This window comes from Gymnoscopelus microlampas (genome assembly GCF_963454915.1).
Source record: "Gymnoscopelus microlampas genome assembly, chromosome: 8".
Classification (NCBI taxonomy): Eukaryota; Metazoa; Chordata; class Actinopteri; order Myctophiformes; family Myctophidae; genus Gymnoscopelus; species Gymnoscopelus microlampas.
The window spans coordinates 14027835-14046166 of record NC_139945.1 but is presented as its reverse complement, the minus strand read 5'-3'; the positions used below and the strand labels follow the sequence as shown (position 1 = coordinate 14046166).

Below are 18332 nucleotides of genomic sequence, written 5' to 3'. Positions count from 1 at the left end.
GTCAAGGAACCCCAAAATTATATGTATTTGTCCGTGGACCCCCATCTCAAAACATGTATCAACAAACAGAAAAGCACAGATCGGAGTTAAAAATGTTCGCTTTGAAACAAATGTATTTAAATTAAAAGATTTGCACAAATTCTCCACGATAAAAAAAAAAAAATGCAGGTCTGCAAGCTTGCCGCGCTATGAGCTTGTTGCGAACGCGGAAGGAGGCGCCTCCGCCCAAGTGGAGCCTACTATGAAACTCGGCTCGGCTTGTGTGTGTGCAGCCGTGCCCCCATGTGACTCACGCTCTCATTGCCTGCATGCACTACAGTGTGGCTGAAATTCGCCTGTGCCCCTGGGTGACTAATTACACTCCTTTGAGAAAAATATAGCAGCGACAGTCAAAAATAACACATCTACAAGCATCTACACAAGTTCATCTATTGGGATATCTAAGAATTCCATGTCATTTGTGCATATTTCAAGTTCATTCCTTTCTATTCTTCTTATTGTTATTTTCCAGCTGCGTTCGCGCGTCTTACTTGTATATCTGCTATAAAGTAAATGGTGGGTTTCATCTGGCACTGGGGGATCACGCTAGCCTTGAAAAAGGGTTAAGTGATCATGTGCCCAAAAAGTCACCCCTGTATTAGGCCATGGACCCCCAATTGTTTTAATCTCTTATTTGATCTATTATTGAAACCCTCAAACATGGTCTATGAACCATATATGTAGCTGATAAAATGAGTCAATTTGAGGTAAATATGAAGCCAAAGATGCTTTCATTAGGTTTATTGCACTTATACAGGTGACATGCCAACAATGCCAGTTGGATTTTAAGCCTATGGAACGGTCTTTTTATTCTGTTTTTAAACACATAAACCCTAACATCCATATGTGATAATATAGCATGCCCAGTATTAAACAAAAAAACATTCATGGAAAATAGCAGAACGTTCTGCAAAAATAGCAGATCTACAAGCTCAATCAAGCTTGTAGATCGGCTATTTTCAGCAACTCAAGCTTATAGATGGGCTATTTTTGTTGAAGAGATTTGGTGTAGAGGGACAAAAGGAGGGGACTAAGTATAGACCGCTGGGGGAACAGCCAGTATATAAGCATAAACAGTATATAAGGTTTAAGTGTAGTTAACGCATTCAATCCGGGAACGCATCTGAGTCATTTTAAATTTGAGCTATAACCATTCTTTTTATACTTTGGCTCTTCAAAAAATAGCAGATCTACAAGCTCATAGCGTGCCTCGCTACGAGCTTGTAGATCTACATTTCTGCAAATCTTTAAATACATTGTTTTTTAACTCATAACATTTTTAACTCAAATCTTTGTTTCTGGGGGGGGGGTCGTAGTGCGGCACTACGAGCTTGTAGATCTGCTATTTTTGAATAGCCAAAGAAGTCTTAAAATGACACAGATGCTTTCCCGGTCTTAATGGGTTCACTTCATGCAGTTGATGGTTCTTAATTTGGGTTTCAGTTGAGAGCCACTGACCTCCAGCAGAGTAATTTGACAGTATAGTACACACTGATGGTAAAAGATCAGAGATTGGTTTCAGCATGTTGGGCGGTGTCCCTGCCTTTTTGTTTCAATGCAACCATAAGCTTGACATCTTTTTAATGAGGAGTCCCTTGTTAACTCAGACACTGTCACTGTGTGGGTCACTATTAGTAGAGGTGGGGTCCCGGGATTGGACTTGTCACACAGCATACACGCTCGGAACTCTTAACCACTTAAGCCTTACTTAACTGTACGACAAATAGTGAAAATATTGATCGTCAAGATTAGAATAAAATGTCATGGCACTATCTATCGTTGCTGTCGGGGGAGAAATCTCTTACAGGTATCTCCATGTTTTAACTGTTTGTGTTTTGAAATTAGCACCCTACTTGATCATACTACAGCGTCACACAAAAGCATCAAAAGTAGCAGATCTACAAGCTCGAAACGTTTTGAGCTTGTAGATCTGCTACTTCAGCCATTTTTTTATTTGAACCCTGAAAAGCAACAGTTTTGGGCATATGAGGTTCCACCCGACAGAGACGCTACATAGCCTGTAATGGGAAGGAAGTTGGTAAGATGGATATCATATTTATTGTAATAACTTCAATTGGAAACCACTAAACCATTAAAAGATGAGTACCTGTGACATGGCTCAAATTACATAGTAGATGCTCTCTAGATGCTCTGGATGAACAACACGTCACACGCACGCACACACAAGTCATTTAAACTCAAAACCTTTCCGAAGCAAGTGTTGAGATAAAACCTGAGTCACTCTATGCAATCACCCAATCTCCCTATTGCAATGCAATGCACGAGTAGAATCCTTGTGAATTCTTAACACGTCCTATGTTGCATGGTTCAAACTGTGGCTTTTAAAGCACAGTAAAAGTAGCAATACCACAATGTAGAAATACATTGTGGTATTGCTATATGCTATTAATTCAGTGAAAAAAACACAAAAAACAAAAAAAGAAAATACGATTTGCTGCTTTAACTGCGAAAACCCCAAAGTGTAATATCTCGTTTGGAACAGGGGGGGGGCTTCCTCTTTGGTTGGTAGGTAGACGTTTGGTTTCCCATGCCAGGAGACCATGAGTTTGAACCCAGGAATCACGTGAAGCATACCGATCACATTACAGACGTCATTTCTTTCCACCATGTGTTTGTCGCCCACCGCAGGAACCGACTTCTCCCTCAGAGACCTGGGCTTTGGCGAGGCCCTCCCCTCCCATGTGGCCACGTACAGGAGCGACCTGGGAATGCCTCACCGCGAGTACTCTGTGAGCGTTGGGTCGGACGCCGACACGGAGACGGACGGCATCATGTCGCCGGAGCACGCCGTCCGGTTATGGGGCCGCACCAACACCAAGTCGGGCCGCAGTTCCTGCCTGTCCAGCAGGGCCAACTCCAACCTGACCCTCACCGACACCGAACACGAGAACACGGAGAACGGTAAGAGCTTAAGCACTGTGGAAGCCTTTGACTGAGTCCTGGTCTTGTCTTTTTTTCGGGATCCGCTGCTAGCTGCTGATAATAACGTACTGTTTGCTAGCATGCTAAACTGTGGGCATCTGTGGTTTATCTTGGAAAGGAGTTGTGTTTGCGTATACATCAGAGACGAACAAATTGGCTTAAAGCGGAGTAACCTGCCATGTCTTTGAGACTAGAACAGACAAAGACTGTGGTGAATTAGATGAGCAGGTGCCCATTTTAGGCAGAGTATGAATCATATCTTCTCCCTCTCGCTTTCTAATTGTCTTGATGAGTTTTTGAGCCCCAAGATATAACTATTCTATTCCGACTGAATTGATGGTGACAAATTTCATTAGGCACCTCATATCTGCATTCACATTCAGTGGGAACTTGGAGAGATTTCAGCTTATTATTCGGGGCTAGAGGAAAAAGCATGTAGCAGCAACCCCGGTACATGAGCATAATACCTTTGCCTCTACATCAAATGCAAAGCAGTCTATTGAGCGCTACAGGGATCTATTTTTGTAGGGAGCTCTTTTTGTAGGCCACCCTGGGCTCCCGTCACCGAATTTTAGCGCTGAGTTTGGGAAGAAATTTTAAAAAAATGAGACCTGTAGCAAACCAAGACTTGTGATTTTCACAAGATCATTTCCAGAAATCAACACATTTCGAAGTTGAACAGATTAAAAAGTCACATTTTCAGTATTACCCACAGACCTTACTTTCTGCATAAATTGAAAACCCTGGCGGTAAGCTGAAAACAACAACAACAACAACAACAACAACATTGAGATCTGGCTTAGGAACCCATTTTGGACTCATTTCTGGGTGCCAGGACTACAAACAGTAATCATGTATTGTTGCACGCTCGCTGCTCCTGTCGCAGTGTTTATCTGTGTCGTGTTGATTGTGGCTTCTTGGCAAGGGCTTGGCAGGTGGCTCTTGGTGAAATCAGTCCTTGGAGAAAGTGGGTATAGGGGGTGTGGGGGTGGGGGGGGGTTGGCAGCTTTACTGGCTCCATTTTCATGTGACTTGGTGTTTCTAATTTGGCCCCAGGGGCCCCAATGCAGCATAGAAGGTCACGTCCGCTCTGGGAATATGTCACAATGAGACATGTCAAGTGTAAGGGTCCGCGTTTAAATCGTGTGTGGGCAGAGCAAGGGGGGGGGGGGGGGAAGCCAGAAAATAAAAGCTTTGTTGGAGGTATTGTCATTCAAATTGTATAGACCATTGTTAGTGCACAGCCCATGATTTTAAGGAATTGCGTTTGAAAGAGGAAATGCTTTTTGAACCGTCGGCTCAGCCATTCTCTGCCGATACACTGACCTGCAGTGTAATAATGACTTGGATAGCCAATGTGACTGCTAAACCAGAGACGCTTTTGGCAAGAAAAGACAGAACAGAACAGTGGAGGTAGAGATACAGGTTTTCTATGCTAACACAGGCCTTAAGATTGAGACCTGAAGCCGATTCTACATGTCTCCTAAATCTCAGTTGTCTGAAAAAACCTATGTTTCTATATCAGTGGTGCTCAATCTTTTTCATGTCAAGGACCCCCAACATGATATGTATTTGGCCGCGGACCCCCATCAAAATGTTTTGTTCCAGGGACCCCCCAGAAGCAAAGATTTGAGTTAAAAATGTTCGCTTTGAAAATATATATATTCAAAGATTTGCACACATTTTCAGATCTACAAGCTCGTAGCGCGGCACTCGGTGCCGCGCTATGAGCTTGTATATCTGCTATTTTTGAATAGCCCAAAGTGTAAAATAATGATTTTTTAGCTCAAATCTAAAAATGACACAGTTCCAGGTCTTAATCATTTAGCCTCAACTTTTTATGTTTTTTTGCGTATTTTGGCAAAATAAACCACATCATGTCAGGCGGGGGCGGGGCGGGGGGGGGGGGGGGGAGGGGGGGGCTACTAATCTGAGCTCCCCGGTTGCAGTGGAAAAGTGAAGCCCCCAAATCATGCATATTCACTGGCAGATTTTACGACGCCGTTTGTACCCAGCATCCTTCAGAGATAGAGGAACTCATCACGGACCCAGCGGCAAAAGATTCTAATTGCCCCTGCAGGCCCCCGCGGCCTCGGCGCACACACACACCATTGTGAATAGTTTTGCATTTCAGAGCGTGTCACATTATGTATTAGCTTCTTATTATAACTGACAGAAGTGACTGTTGGAAGCGGGATGACTCGGGCAGAGAACACTGTCTGCACCCCGCATCTGCTTGATCAGATCTGAGTCGCCACGGGGACGTGGTTTTTGCTTGCCGTTGTACATAATTAAAGAGGATGTCCCTGGATGGGTGTTTTTGGGGGTATATGTACTTATTGGCACGCACTGTACGCACTGCTCGTTTCGCGTGTTTTAACCCATTCATACCGGGGAGGGAACGCATCTGTGTCATTTTAAGACGTCTTTGGCTATTCAAAAATAGCAGATCTACAAGCTCATAGCGCGGCACCGAGTGCCGCGCTATGAGCTTGTAGATCTGCTATTTGTTTTGAAAAGAATCGTGAAAATGTGTGCAAATCTTTTATATATATATATATATATATATATATATATATATATATATATATATACATATATCTATATATATATATATATATATCTATATATATATATATATATATATATATATATATATATATATATATATATATATATATATATATATATATATATATATACATTTTTACTCAAATCTTTACTTCTGGCGGTCCCTGGAACCAAATATTTTCAGATGGGGGTCCGCGGCCAAATACATAATTTTGGGAAGTCCTTGACATGAAAAAGTTTGAGAACCACTGATATTATAGCAACATACTGTATGTTTTTTTCCCCAAAAAAATGTTAGGATTTAGAAGACATTTGTAGAATCCCCCAGAAGCAAAGATTTGAGTTTGCTTTAAAAATATATATATATTCAAAGATTTGCACGAATGTTCACGATTTTTCAAAAGTATACAATATATAATTTATAATATACAAGCCGCGCTATGAGCTTGTAGATCTGCTATTTTTGAATAGCCCAAAGAAAGCAAAACATGACACACGGATGCGTTCCCGGTCTTAATGGGTTAAGTCTCTCTGGATTAGACCGTGAACTGCATATCGTCGCTGCATGTCGGGCAGAAACGTCACACTATAGCCGCGTCACGCAAAAGCAGCAAAAGTACCAGATCTACAAGCTCGAGCTTATAGATCAGCTGTTTTGGAAACATTTTGGAAGTGCAATTAGTGAAAATTGTTACGTGTCCATAAATATTTAACCAACGAAAGGTATTAAAGCTTTCATGACATTCAGTTTTACAACACATTAAAAGTCTTTGTCATGGTCCTTCAAACGTGTATAAAAAGTTTTAACTGAAAATTCCACTCTATTGACTATATTGAGCCATTGCAGGTGTTTTTCTCTCACATTTCTAAAGCCTTTTCAACTGCAATGAAAAAATAAATCTTTGCCTGTGGGTGTCGCTGTTGAGGGATTTTGCCTGTCAATCATCGCCTCTGCAAAGGAAAGGATAGGGGAGGGGAGGGGCGAGGAGGAGAGTGGGCGGGAATAATGGACCGTGACCTCACAGTCCAAGGGCCAATCACAGATTACTTTTCACCCTAATTATTCAGAAAACCCCAGACCACAGAAAATCCACTGAATGTTCAAAGTTCAGTTTTTTGGGGTGTAATTGAGGTCATAACCCCCCCCCCAAAAAACGTAAAAAAAATAAAAAAGTGAAAATGAATGTCATAGAACCTTTAATATGAGCTTGTGACTAAATACATTGGAACACAGGTTCCTTTTTCCATTTCCTGAAAAGTAGCGCTTTTGGACAGAAAAGCTTCCCGCCCGACAGCGATGGAATGTTAAAACAACCCCCCCCCCCCTCATAATGCAATTGTGAGTGTCTTTTTATTCCAGGCGTCCAAGCAGAAAAAGCTCTTGCATTCAGCATTTAATTCAGTAATGGCTAATAACATACAATTTATATATGGCGAGTTAATTAAAATCCATCGAGCTGCCTTGCTTGTGTGTGCTTTAATCTCTTTAAATCAACAAACCATTTACTTTGCTGCTTTAATGTATTCAAGCCGCCGGGTACTTCTACCCGCTCTGCTCATGTGACTTTGTTGACCAGGCCGTCTCTTAATGCATGCACGCAATGCAAATGAGGGAATCGTTTTTGAAAAAGCGATAATTTCTTCCACGATGTTTCACTGGTCTACTGTACTGGCGTGCCTTTTAACGATAAGACCTTTAGGGTGCATGCATGGCACATTGACGCCTGGTACATTTCTGGCTCACAACGTGCTATTTGTGTCATTCCTTTAATAAATGAAATTGCATTGCCATGCAATGCATTGAACATTCTTGTTCTCTCTGTGGCATTTTTGCCCCTGCTGATAGCCTGGTAATTAGTTTGTGCGTGTGTGTGTGTGTGTGTGTGTGTGTGTGTGTGTGTGTGTGTGTGTGTGTGTGTGTGTGTGTGTGTGTGTGTGTGTGTGTGTGTGGGCGGGCGGGCGAGTCTGTGGGCTTTTGTGTTTCTTCATATGCGAAGATGAACGCATGAGATCTACATGTGTATGTGTGCATGCTCAGCTCAGCGGGACATTCATGGAATGTATGTACAGTATGTGTGTGTGGTGTGTATGCATCGTATCAACCACACACACTGCCTCTGGTCCCCTGGGGGGGGGGGGGCTGGGGGGGGGGCTCCCTCAGGGTAGTTCTTCTAGCTGCTGAGTCACACAGCTCTCGTGTCTGTGCATAGGCTGATCATGGCACCACGCAGCCCAGCCTGCAGGGTGCAGGAGACAGCGCTAGCTGGGTGCTTTCTCCCCTGCGGGCTTCAGATGTGTGTGTGCTGTGAACCCGCCTTTCTCTCACCATCACCATCACCACCACCGTGGCTCTCATATCACATCTCCTTCTCATGACCACATGAACCCAACGTCCCTACTCTGGCCATGTCATCATTAGTAGGCGAACGTTTGGCGAAAACAGACGAACAGTTGGTGAAATAGCAGATCTACAAGCTCACAAGAGAAACCAGTGGGGGGGGGTAAATCTACGGTTTTGCAAAAAGTGACGTTGAGTGCCAAAACCGGGAATCTACGTGAAATCAATCTTTTTGTTTTTTTTTGTTTTTTTTCCACAATGGGGGGGGGGGGGGGGGGGGCTAGCGCAGCTCTGGAATCACCCACGGTGACTGTGAGAAGGAAGGGACAGATGGATCACCGTGCCAAAAAAACTGGCTCCCGTCCACTCCCATTCTATCTCCTTGCAAAAAAAATCCATATTATCTTAACTTTTTACAGTGGGGAAAACCACTCATTTTCGATCCGAGATCACTCCGCCATGGTGACTCGTGTGAGAGATGTTATTGAGATATTGTTCCAGGACCACCATCGTTCATGCATATATTGTTTACAATCGGGTGCTTGTCGTGGAGTCTGCAGCTGTAAACAACGTAGCGCTACAAACGATGAGATCTCTGGCACTCAACGTCACTTTTTGAATACAACTCTGGCACCGAATGTGTTAAGCACATGAATGCCAACATATAGCAAAAATAGACGATCTACAAGCTCACAACGTGTCGCGTTGCGATGCACTGTGAACTTCGGCTGTTTTCAGCAAAGAGATTTGGTGTAGAGAGAAAAATGAGGAGACCAAGTACAGACCCCTGGGGGTCTGTACTTGACGTATAAAGGGTTTAAGTGGGTTTTAACCATGAGAAACTGCAGTGCTGCTGACGATGCGCGGAAGGAAGCCAGCGCGGAGAGGTCTCGCTGCTATTCACGTGTGCCGCCCGCAACCTGCCGAGATGAATAATGCAAGGCGGGGGCCTGCACATGGACTTACGCCGCGGCGCTTTAGAACGACAAAATGGAATTAGTTCCAGAGAGCTGTTGGGGGTTGGCTGTACGGCTGTGCGCTCTTAGCCGCTTGCACCTCACGGGAGATCTGCACACACTATTGATCGGGGAGATATATTTAGCTGTGCTTTGATCTTGCTCTAACATGGGCTTTGAGGATGTAAGATGGTTCCCTTCACGACGCGTTAGCAGTCAGCTATTACATGCAAAGCAATCCTATGCGTTGTCGTGTGGTCTCTTTAATTTTTTAAACAATGTCTTCTATTAAATATGAGACATATGAGACATATGAGACACATGGAAAAGCCCTCTGCAGATTATTCTAGCCCCGCTCGGTTGTGATTGGATTTAGCTGCCCCTGAAGTTGTGGGGCACCAATCAGGGCCCAGTATGCGAATATGAGGCGCGTTTATCACCAGAGGCATTTTTCTTATTTCGCTCCTTGGAAACGCAGGTTCCACACAGTGGTTCCAGACTAATATCTACCCAGTGATATTAGTCTAGCCATGCCAGGCTATGACGTTTCATGTTGGTCTTCACATGATCCGTTTTAGTTTCCATATTACTGTCGCTTACTCAGTCTGGATAACGTATAAGCATAGGGCAAACATAGAGATTTTGAAGGAAATCTTACTCCACTACCTCTTGGTCTTTTTAACTTTGCCCCTGTGTCAGCTCACAAGCAACCACTGAGTTAAGTAGAATGTCCAACTACTGTTTAATTGCTTCATTTTAACCCATTGAGACCTGAAGCCGATTCTACATGTCTCCTAAATCTCAACAGTATTCTGAAAAACGTATGTTTCTATATCAGCGGTGCTCAAACTTTTTCATGTCAAGGACCCCCAAAATGATATATGTTTGGCCGCGGACCCCCATCAAAATATGTTGTTCCAGGGACCCCCAGAAGCAAAGATTTGAGTTAAAAATGTTCGCTTTAAAAATATATATATTCAAAGATTTACACACATTTTCACGATTTTTAAAAAATAGCAGATCTACAAGCTCATAGCGCGGCACTCGGTGCCGCGCTATGAGCTTGTATATCTGCTATTTTTGAATAGCCCAAAGTGTAAAATAATGCTTTTTAGCAATGCCACAGTTCCAGGTCTCAATGGGTTAAGAACACATGGTTTTCAGTAATGGACAGTAATTGCCTGTTGGGGTGGATTTGAGCAGAGTCGTTGTCACCATGCTCTTGCACAGAGGGAAAGTTCACTACTTTCCTGTGACTGTAATTATATCTCCATACATTAATATGTGTTTCAACAAGACCACATCGTGTGGATGAAAAATTATAATGATTTGGTTCTGGCTGAAGGGGGTATAGGATGAGGTATTAAAGGATAATTCTGTCAAATCTTCTACTTGGACTCTATTTGAATAGTGACTAATTACTAATGTACATGTCAGTCAGTGCCGACCATAAAGTTTAAATTGTCACTAACTTTGGTGTGGGATTTGCTACCACTCACACGCACACACACACACACACACACACACACACACACACACACACACACACACTAATGTTAATGGCATGGGGCATCCACCCCCTGGATGAGTCGATCACAATGCACGGTCGGCAACATGTCACAGTTAAACTTTGCAAACGTTTTTTAAAGAGGGCGAGAATTGAAAATCCTCCTCCCTAACAGTTGAGTTGTAAGGATCCGTTTGATGCTTTTTGAACTGCTCTTGCAGTTTGGTCTCACCAGCTCACCCTAGACAAGGCCGGGAATTATCCTTGATGCTGGGCTGAGTCTGATGAAAGATTTAGTTGCTTTTCTTTTTTATCTCCGAGATGCAACGTGATCTGTAGTCCAGAGCTTTTTTGCACAACACCAGAATTTCTAATCTAGGAGGCTATCTGGAACCCCTTTCCCTCTGGTTCCAGAAAGTGCAGTCTCTTGTGATCTATTCTAAAGATTGTGTCAGTGCCTTTAACCCATTAAGACCTGGAACTGTGTCATTTTTAGATTTGAGCTAAAAAGCATTATTTTACACTTTGGGCTATTCAAAAATAGCAGATCTACAAGCTCATAGCGCGGCACCGAGTGCCGCGCTACGAGCTTGTAGATCTGCTATTTTTGAAAATTTGTGAAAATGTGTGCAAATCTTTGAAATATATATATTTTTAAAGTGAACATTTTTAACTCAAATCTTTGCTTCTGGGGGGTCCCTGGAACAAGATATTTTGATGGGGGTCCGCGGCCAAATACATATAATTTTGGGGGTCCTTGACATGAAAAAGATTGAGCACCACTGATATAGAAACAAACGTTTTTCAGAATACTGTTGGGATTTAGGAGACATGTAGAATCGGCTTCAGGTCTCAATGGGTTAATGTCTTGACACTATATGTAATCCACTGGACAGATGTGGAAGGCGCTTTCTGTTGAAGTAAGAAAGATAAAAAAAACACCACACAACGCATCCATTTACTAATGGTTTGGAGGCCCACGTAAAAATAAAAGACTTGAAGATGAGTGATGGTATAGTTTCTCTATTCGGTTACGATTTTTTCCCCTCCTGCATGATTAAACAGAAGCCATCAATCAGCATTTTAACCTTCAAGGCACGTAGCGGCTAATGTGCTGATGTGATCATGCTTTTAGCTGGGCTAGGAGCATTATGTATTGATGTGCAGTTGTCAGATGAAAGTGTGGCTAGACTGCATGCCTCGTTTCAGCAACAGGGTTCATCTTCATTGTTAACCCATTGAGACCTGAAGCCGGTTCTACGTGTCTCCTAAATCCCAACAGTTTTCTGAAAAACGTATGTTTCTATATCAGCGGTGCTCAATCTTTTTCATGTCAAGGACCCCCAAAATGATATGTATTTGGCCGCGGACCCCATCAAAATATGTTGTTCCAGGGACCCCCAGCAAAGATTTGAGTTAAAAATGTTCGCTTTAAAAGTATTTTTAGTCAAAGATTTGCACACATTTTCACGATTTTTCAAAAATAGCAGATCTACAAGCTCGTAGCGCGGCACTCGGTGCCGCGCTACGAGCTTGTAGATCTGCTATTTTTGAATAGCCCAAAGTGTAAAATAATGCTTTTTATCTCAAATCTAAAAATGACACAGTTCCTTAATGGGTTAACATGAATCAGTCTGCTGCGGCATTCTTTTATACATAATTTAATACCAACGTGGGTGTATGTTTGTGTGTTGGCGTGAGATGTTGCTCCAAGGTGTTGTTGTGAGAAAGTGTTACGACATCATGAAATGTAATTAACTTGCCCTCAACCCTAACTTGTAAACTCCATATTGAGGATGGCTCCGGTTATTCCCGCGACACCTATATATATATATATATATATGTCAGCTGTCACGTGCAATGTGTCAACACTTAGCGACCTTTGAACTGCTGAAAGACAGAGGTTAAGGGCTCCGGAGGGCGGAGGGGAGGCTCGGTAACTGAAGTCTTTGAAGGCACAGTGCGGTTGGCTGTCTGTAAAGGAAGGGTGTTCCTCTGAGAAATGCTACCTGTACGTTTACAGCCAAAGCCCTATGACCAAAAGGTTGTGCCGTGTTGGAGGAAAGGCTATTCTCTGTGAGGTTTCTCGACTGGAGAGTTGATTACTTCAGACTACAGCCCGACCCATGCCTGGTTTTGGGGTTCGATGATCATCCTGATTTTGGAGACCACCGATTACCGATGGTTTGACCCATATTTTGTCCCCCCAAAAAGTGCAGCATTTTCTAATCAGTTTGGAAAAAACGTAATTAAATTGAAGAACATTTGACTTCTATGCAAAAAGCTTTATAAATAAAAAGGAACACAAATATCTTTTTATTTAACAACTTGACCACTTGACCACTTAAACCCTATATGGTTGACCGGAGTCCCTCAGGGCTGTTTCTGTTACTGTGGGGAAGGCTTTTGCTGAAAATAGCCGATCGATAAGCTGCGACGCGTTGTGAGCTTGTCGATCTGCTATTTTCTGTGACAGCCTTTCCCACAATAAGGATGGTGGGGTTAAAGGGGTAAATCCTAGAAATATCCTGGAAAGTGGTAAAAAAAAAACTAAAAACGGTGGGACACATCGGCTGCATAATTGCCTATACCGATGTCGTAAAAAAGAAATAAGGCTGATAGATTGGCCAAGCCGATATCTACTTCAGACGGCCAGTGTTGCAAAGTCTTCGATGACTTCTTCTTCATTCCTATTATCTTCTGTTATTGTTGGCTCTGGTCATTCGGTATCTAACTAGCTGCCACACAGACGGATGACTATCCCTGAGAAAATGACCCCGCTGGCACTCAGTTATTCCTGCCACGGCACCTGCATTGTGCAATTTTAATTACTCGCAGTAAACAGAAAACGGGTCTGCGCGAATCTCCCCAAAAATGTAGCAATGCTTATTCTGTGCCAAATAATTGGCTGCTGCACCATCTAATATACAGAGGTGTCGAAGCAGCAATTTCTCGGAGAACTATAATCGTCATTGTAGATCAGTGATGCGATGACAGATAGACGTTAAATAAAAACAAACATGTTGTTTAAGTCCTATATTCCAGTCCCTGCGCCCACAATATGTCAGATTCTTCAACATGATGAGATCCACAGGATTTTAGCCACATGAACCCTTCTGTCTCTATTCTGGTGCAAACATTTGGCTAAAATAGCAGATCTATATAAGCTTACAACGTGTAGCGTTGCGACGCATTATGAGCTTGTAGTTTGGCTTGTTTTTTCGGTGTAGATATTTAGTGTAGAGTGAAAACGGAGGGGGCCTAGTATAGGTCCTTGGGGAACTCCTATAGTGTTTAACAAACGATATGAAAAATGTAATATTCACCAAAATCCATCTCTCTAGCCCAGGGATATTCAACTAGATTAGGCAGGGGGCCACAATCGTAAAATTACTTGAAGTCAGGGGCCACAAGACCGCGACAAAAAAAACGTTTAACCGTTTGTTGTGTGCTATAGGTGCGATAGGACACAATAATGGACACATTTTGTCCATTATGGTAACTTATTAGGGCCTGCTTCATACTGCATCCATGCATTTTGATGTTATAGGAACATTTCTGTGTCAGTCCTTTATTAATAGTGCACAGGCTTAGATTTTGATATTAAGAAAATAAGTACTGTAGATATTTCAGTATGTTCTGTGCACGGGTCCCTGGCATGGAAGCATCTTTGTAAAAAGAGTATTGGGGACCAGGTGAAGTGTTTACATGTTCGTATGAATGAAACAATTTTTCATTTAGTTTGTTTTGAGTACCCGAGTGATAAGAGCACAAGGTCTTATGATGTATTTGAAGTGGATGATACATTATTCTGAAAGTAGTTAGAAGCATGGACGTAGACAACATTTCCGGCTGTTTTGTTTCTTTGTACCATAAAAAGGTCTTTATACTTTTACCTTTTAAAGATTTTTCTGGGGCTATTTCTGCCTTTATTTAACACATCGGGTGCCAGCATTTTTTCATAACAACTTACCGTGGGTGCCAGCATTCTCCCCATTGACTGCACTTTGCTGTTTAAAGCTTCCGCGTGCGTTACAAGCAAATCCACGCAAAAAAAAGCATCGATTCATGTTGTCCCATGAGCCTAGCTACAGCCTGGAACCATAACATTCCCCTGGCGAGTTACAACGGGGGGGGATCGCGCATCGCGCATGACCGGTTTTCCCCACAGGAAACAGATTCGGAGATATAGGCGTTTCAAAGTAGGAAATAGACAGGAAGCGGATGGGAAAAAAAAAAGTGTTTCCGGTGAGCGATCTGGCACTTCCTTCGCAGGATTACAATGGGTGCTCCCAGAGCTGCTCTAGCCCCGCCCGCGCGGAGAAAAACGAAAAAAACAAAAAGACTAAACTCACGGTTCAGACCGTGTTCGGCACCGAAGCGGCGGAAGCGCCACTATGTAAACACACGGTTCAGACCGTGTTCGGCACCCGATGTGTTAAGAGGACAGTGGGCTGACAGGAAATAGGGAGAGAGATGGGGGGGTGACACACAGCAAATGCCAGGAGTCGAACCCGAAGCACACTGTAAGACTGGATTACCAGCCTTTGTGGTACAGTACAGTATGTGCCTGGACCGGTAGGCCAGCAGGCACCCCAATACTTTTACTTTTGATACTTAATACATATTTTAACACCAGATGCTTAAATACATATGTGAGCTACTTTAACAATTTGACCCAAGTAATTTTCTTATGGGTGACTTACATTTACCCGTATTTGGGTTCCTGCAGCAGTGTCTTGACTGCAAATGCAGTACTGGTAGGTGTTCATTTGGGACCCTGAGTGTCCCAACTCACTAATATTCCTCCATTCTAAATAGTAGCCTACATTTTCTTCGTATCTGTTAATGGTTGATTAACCATTGACAAGCTTCAGTAAATGGTTAAGAAAAACATTCAAAATGGTCATCCTGTACAACCAACCATATAATACATATTTACATTTAATGTAACATTGGAACATGTAAAAAGAACATGTTCCAGGGGCCACAAGAAAGCTCCGCTGGGGCCGTATTTGGCCCGCGGAACGCCAGTTGAATATCACTGCTCTAGCCTGTGTTACTCAGAGATCTGATTTCAGAAAATGAAGACATATAACATACATTCTTTAATTGTATCTTGAAAGGACTTGTGAAAACATGGAAACAAAGTAATATCAATGGCCCCGATTCATAACGAGGGTCCTAAATATGGTGTAAATGAAGTTCCTAAAGGAGGTCGTATTTTTGGTACTCACAAACGAACGTGCAATTCAAAAGGGGTGTAGTATATGACAGAGACGTGCGTATGACCAGTGCGTATGACCAGGTGTGATGATTACTCTCTGGAAGGCTGCATCCAACAGCATCCAACTTCAACGTCACCGGGCTGAACCGTGCTAAACAGTGTTGCCATGTCCGCTCATTATAAGCGAATTTGGGCTTATTTTTCTGTAAAGTTGCTTGTAAATATTGGTAGCTGTGGGATGAGGTTTTTGGGGCTTGTTTCTAAAGTGTAGTTGGTTATTTGGGCTTGTTTCACAATTGTTTAATTGTTTTAACCGGTGGTTCTCAAATATTTTTATATTATATACCCCAAGTTAATATGTATGCTAATATATCTATAAGCCCCATCTGAAAATGTTTTGTGCCAGCTGGAGGCAGATTTGTGTTGTCAGAATGTTTAAAAAATCTTCCAAATCTTCCAAATTTTATTACACGATATAAAAAATAAATAGCAGATCTACAAGCTCACAACGGTTTAATTAAAGTGCTTATAATGGCCTAAGTGCCAGTTGCTTCTTTTGGGCTTGTTTTCCTAGACCTGGTTGCTTATTTCTCTCACAACATCTGGCAACGCTGATGCAGTTCAACTCTGCCGTCTCTCGTCTAAGATAACAGATGCGGTGTCGCATCGCCTTGACAACTTACTGTTCTGTCTGGAAGCGGATCACGTAATAAATGCTCTCATGTGTAATGAGAATAAAGAAGTTTACAAGGTTTAACCCCATTACCAAATAAAAGGCTAATAAAACGTGGAAAGGATATTATAAGCATTTTCTAATGAACATTGCGCACCTAAATATGATGTTGAAAATAAATCCAGGGCATACAAGTGGAACGCTTCTATCCGATTATGGACCAGAGCTTATTGATTAAATTAGTTCATTTTGGATATCACTGTCCTACGTCGGAATGGGGAATGGTTCTGGACACAGCTTTCATCCACTTTATTTTTCCTCATCAGATGGTAATATTTATTAGGCTGTTGTGTGTGCCGTTCGTGTGATCAATATACAGTAGCCTACAGTAGGCTTTACAAATTAATACCGCGACACGGACACTGATGCAGTCAGTCCCTCCGCAGTTTCATTAAGGCATCATAGCCGATTTTCATTATTACGTGACACTTTGGCTGAGATGGAAAATAAATAAAAAGCGGTGGAATCTACATCATGTCTATATTATGCATAGGCTACAAGCAATATATCGTTTGACATTTATTTTTAATGTTTTATATATATATATGTGTGTTGACAAATGTTGGGCACATATATATTTTATTTGAGGTTTGCCACTGTTGTAATTGATTTTGACATGAAGAATAAAGCATTCTAAAGACATACGCACATTTCAGCCCTGGTACGCCAGCCTCGGGGCTGACCTGAGAACGTGCGCACCTGACGCACAAAACACAGACCAAAAAATCTTTATGCATCAGGTGGATATGTACGACTTGTCCTAAATGCCGGTACGTACAAAATATGGTCGCAAATCCCTTTATGAATCAGGGCCAATGTTTTGTCCGTAAACATCATGTACAGCAGGGGTCTTCAACAGGGGGTCCGGGACCCCTAGGGGGTCCTCAGAGTTGCTACAGGGGGTCCGCCAAATCTCTTTGTGATAGGATCATTGTTTTTTACATTAACCACTTGAACCCTAGCATCCCTATTCTAAGGACCACTTTAGCCGAAAATAGCAGATCTACAAGCTCACAATGCCTCGCGCCGCAGGGCGTTGTGAGCTTGTAGATCTGCTATTTTCGGGCAAAGAGAGGAAAAAAGAGCAGACCAAGTGCAGAGTGAGTTTACTAAGTATTGATGGTTTAAGTCGTTAAATGTCTGAAAATACACATTAGCATGAATACAACATCTATGAAAAGCTTTAATCTGCAACACAAGTGTATGTAATATATAGTGGGGGTCCCTGCTTCATCTCTCTCTCAGTTAGGGGGTCCTTGGCCTGAAAAGGTTGAAGACCCCTGATGTACAGTACACTCTTCTAAAACATTTGATCACTCAACTCTTAACCCATTAAGACCTGGAACTGTGTCATTTTTAGATTTGAGCTAAAAAGCATTATTTTACACTTTGGGCTATTCAAAAATAGCAGATCTACAAGCTCGTAGCGCGGCACCGAGTGCCGCGCTGCGAGCTTGTAGATCTGGTATTTTTGAAAAATCGTGAAAATGTGTGCAAATCTTCTGAATATATACATTTTTAAAGCGAACATTTTTAACTCAAATCGTTGCTTCTGGGGGTCCCTGGAACAAAATATTTTGATGGGGTCGGCCAAATGCATATAATTTTGGGGGTCCTTGACATGAAAAAGATTGAGCACCACTGATATAGAAACATACGTTTTTCAGAATACTGTTGAGATTTAGGAGACATGTAGAATCTGCTTCAGGTCTCAATGGTTTAATAGGTTACTGGGCGATATTCAAGGAGCCACGAGAGAGTAGACTTCTGTGCTTGATACAGGAATTCAGGAACCTTCATCTTTCAGCTTAAAAAGAACGGACACAGCAATAGCACTGCCGCCGGCTGCCACACCCTCCCGAAGTGAACATGCAGATTTTTTTCTTCTTTGATACGCGCTCCACATTTAAGATGCATTTTAATTTCCTCTTGTCCTTTGAACCATCTCCCCGGAGTCCTGCCACCGCTGTATTAGGAACTCGCTCGGAGTGGAGTGAAATCAGACGTCCAATTAGACG

General features: G+C 42.4%; 1 protein-coding gene across 1 annotated transcript in view; it reads left to right on the top strand.

The window, feature by feature from the left end:
* Positions 1–18332, top strand: part of tenm4 (teneurin transmembrane protein 4) — a 359498-nt gene that overhangs the window by 64978 nt on the left and 276188 nt on the right. Inside the window, 1 exon segment of the mRNA XM_084064566.1 lies at positions 2689–2961. Within this exon segment, the coding sequence (XP_083920692.1) occupies positions 2689–2961 (273 nt within the window).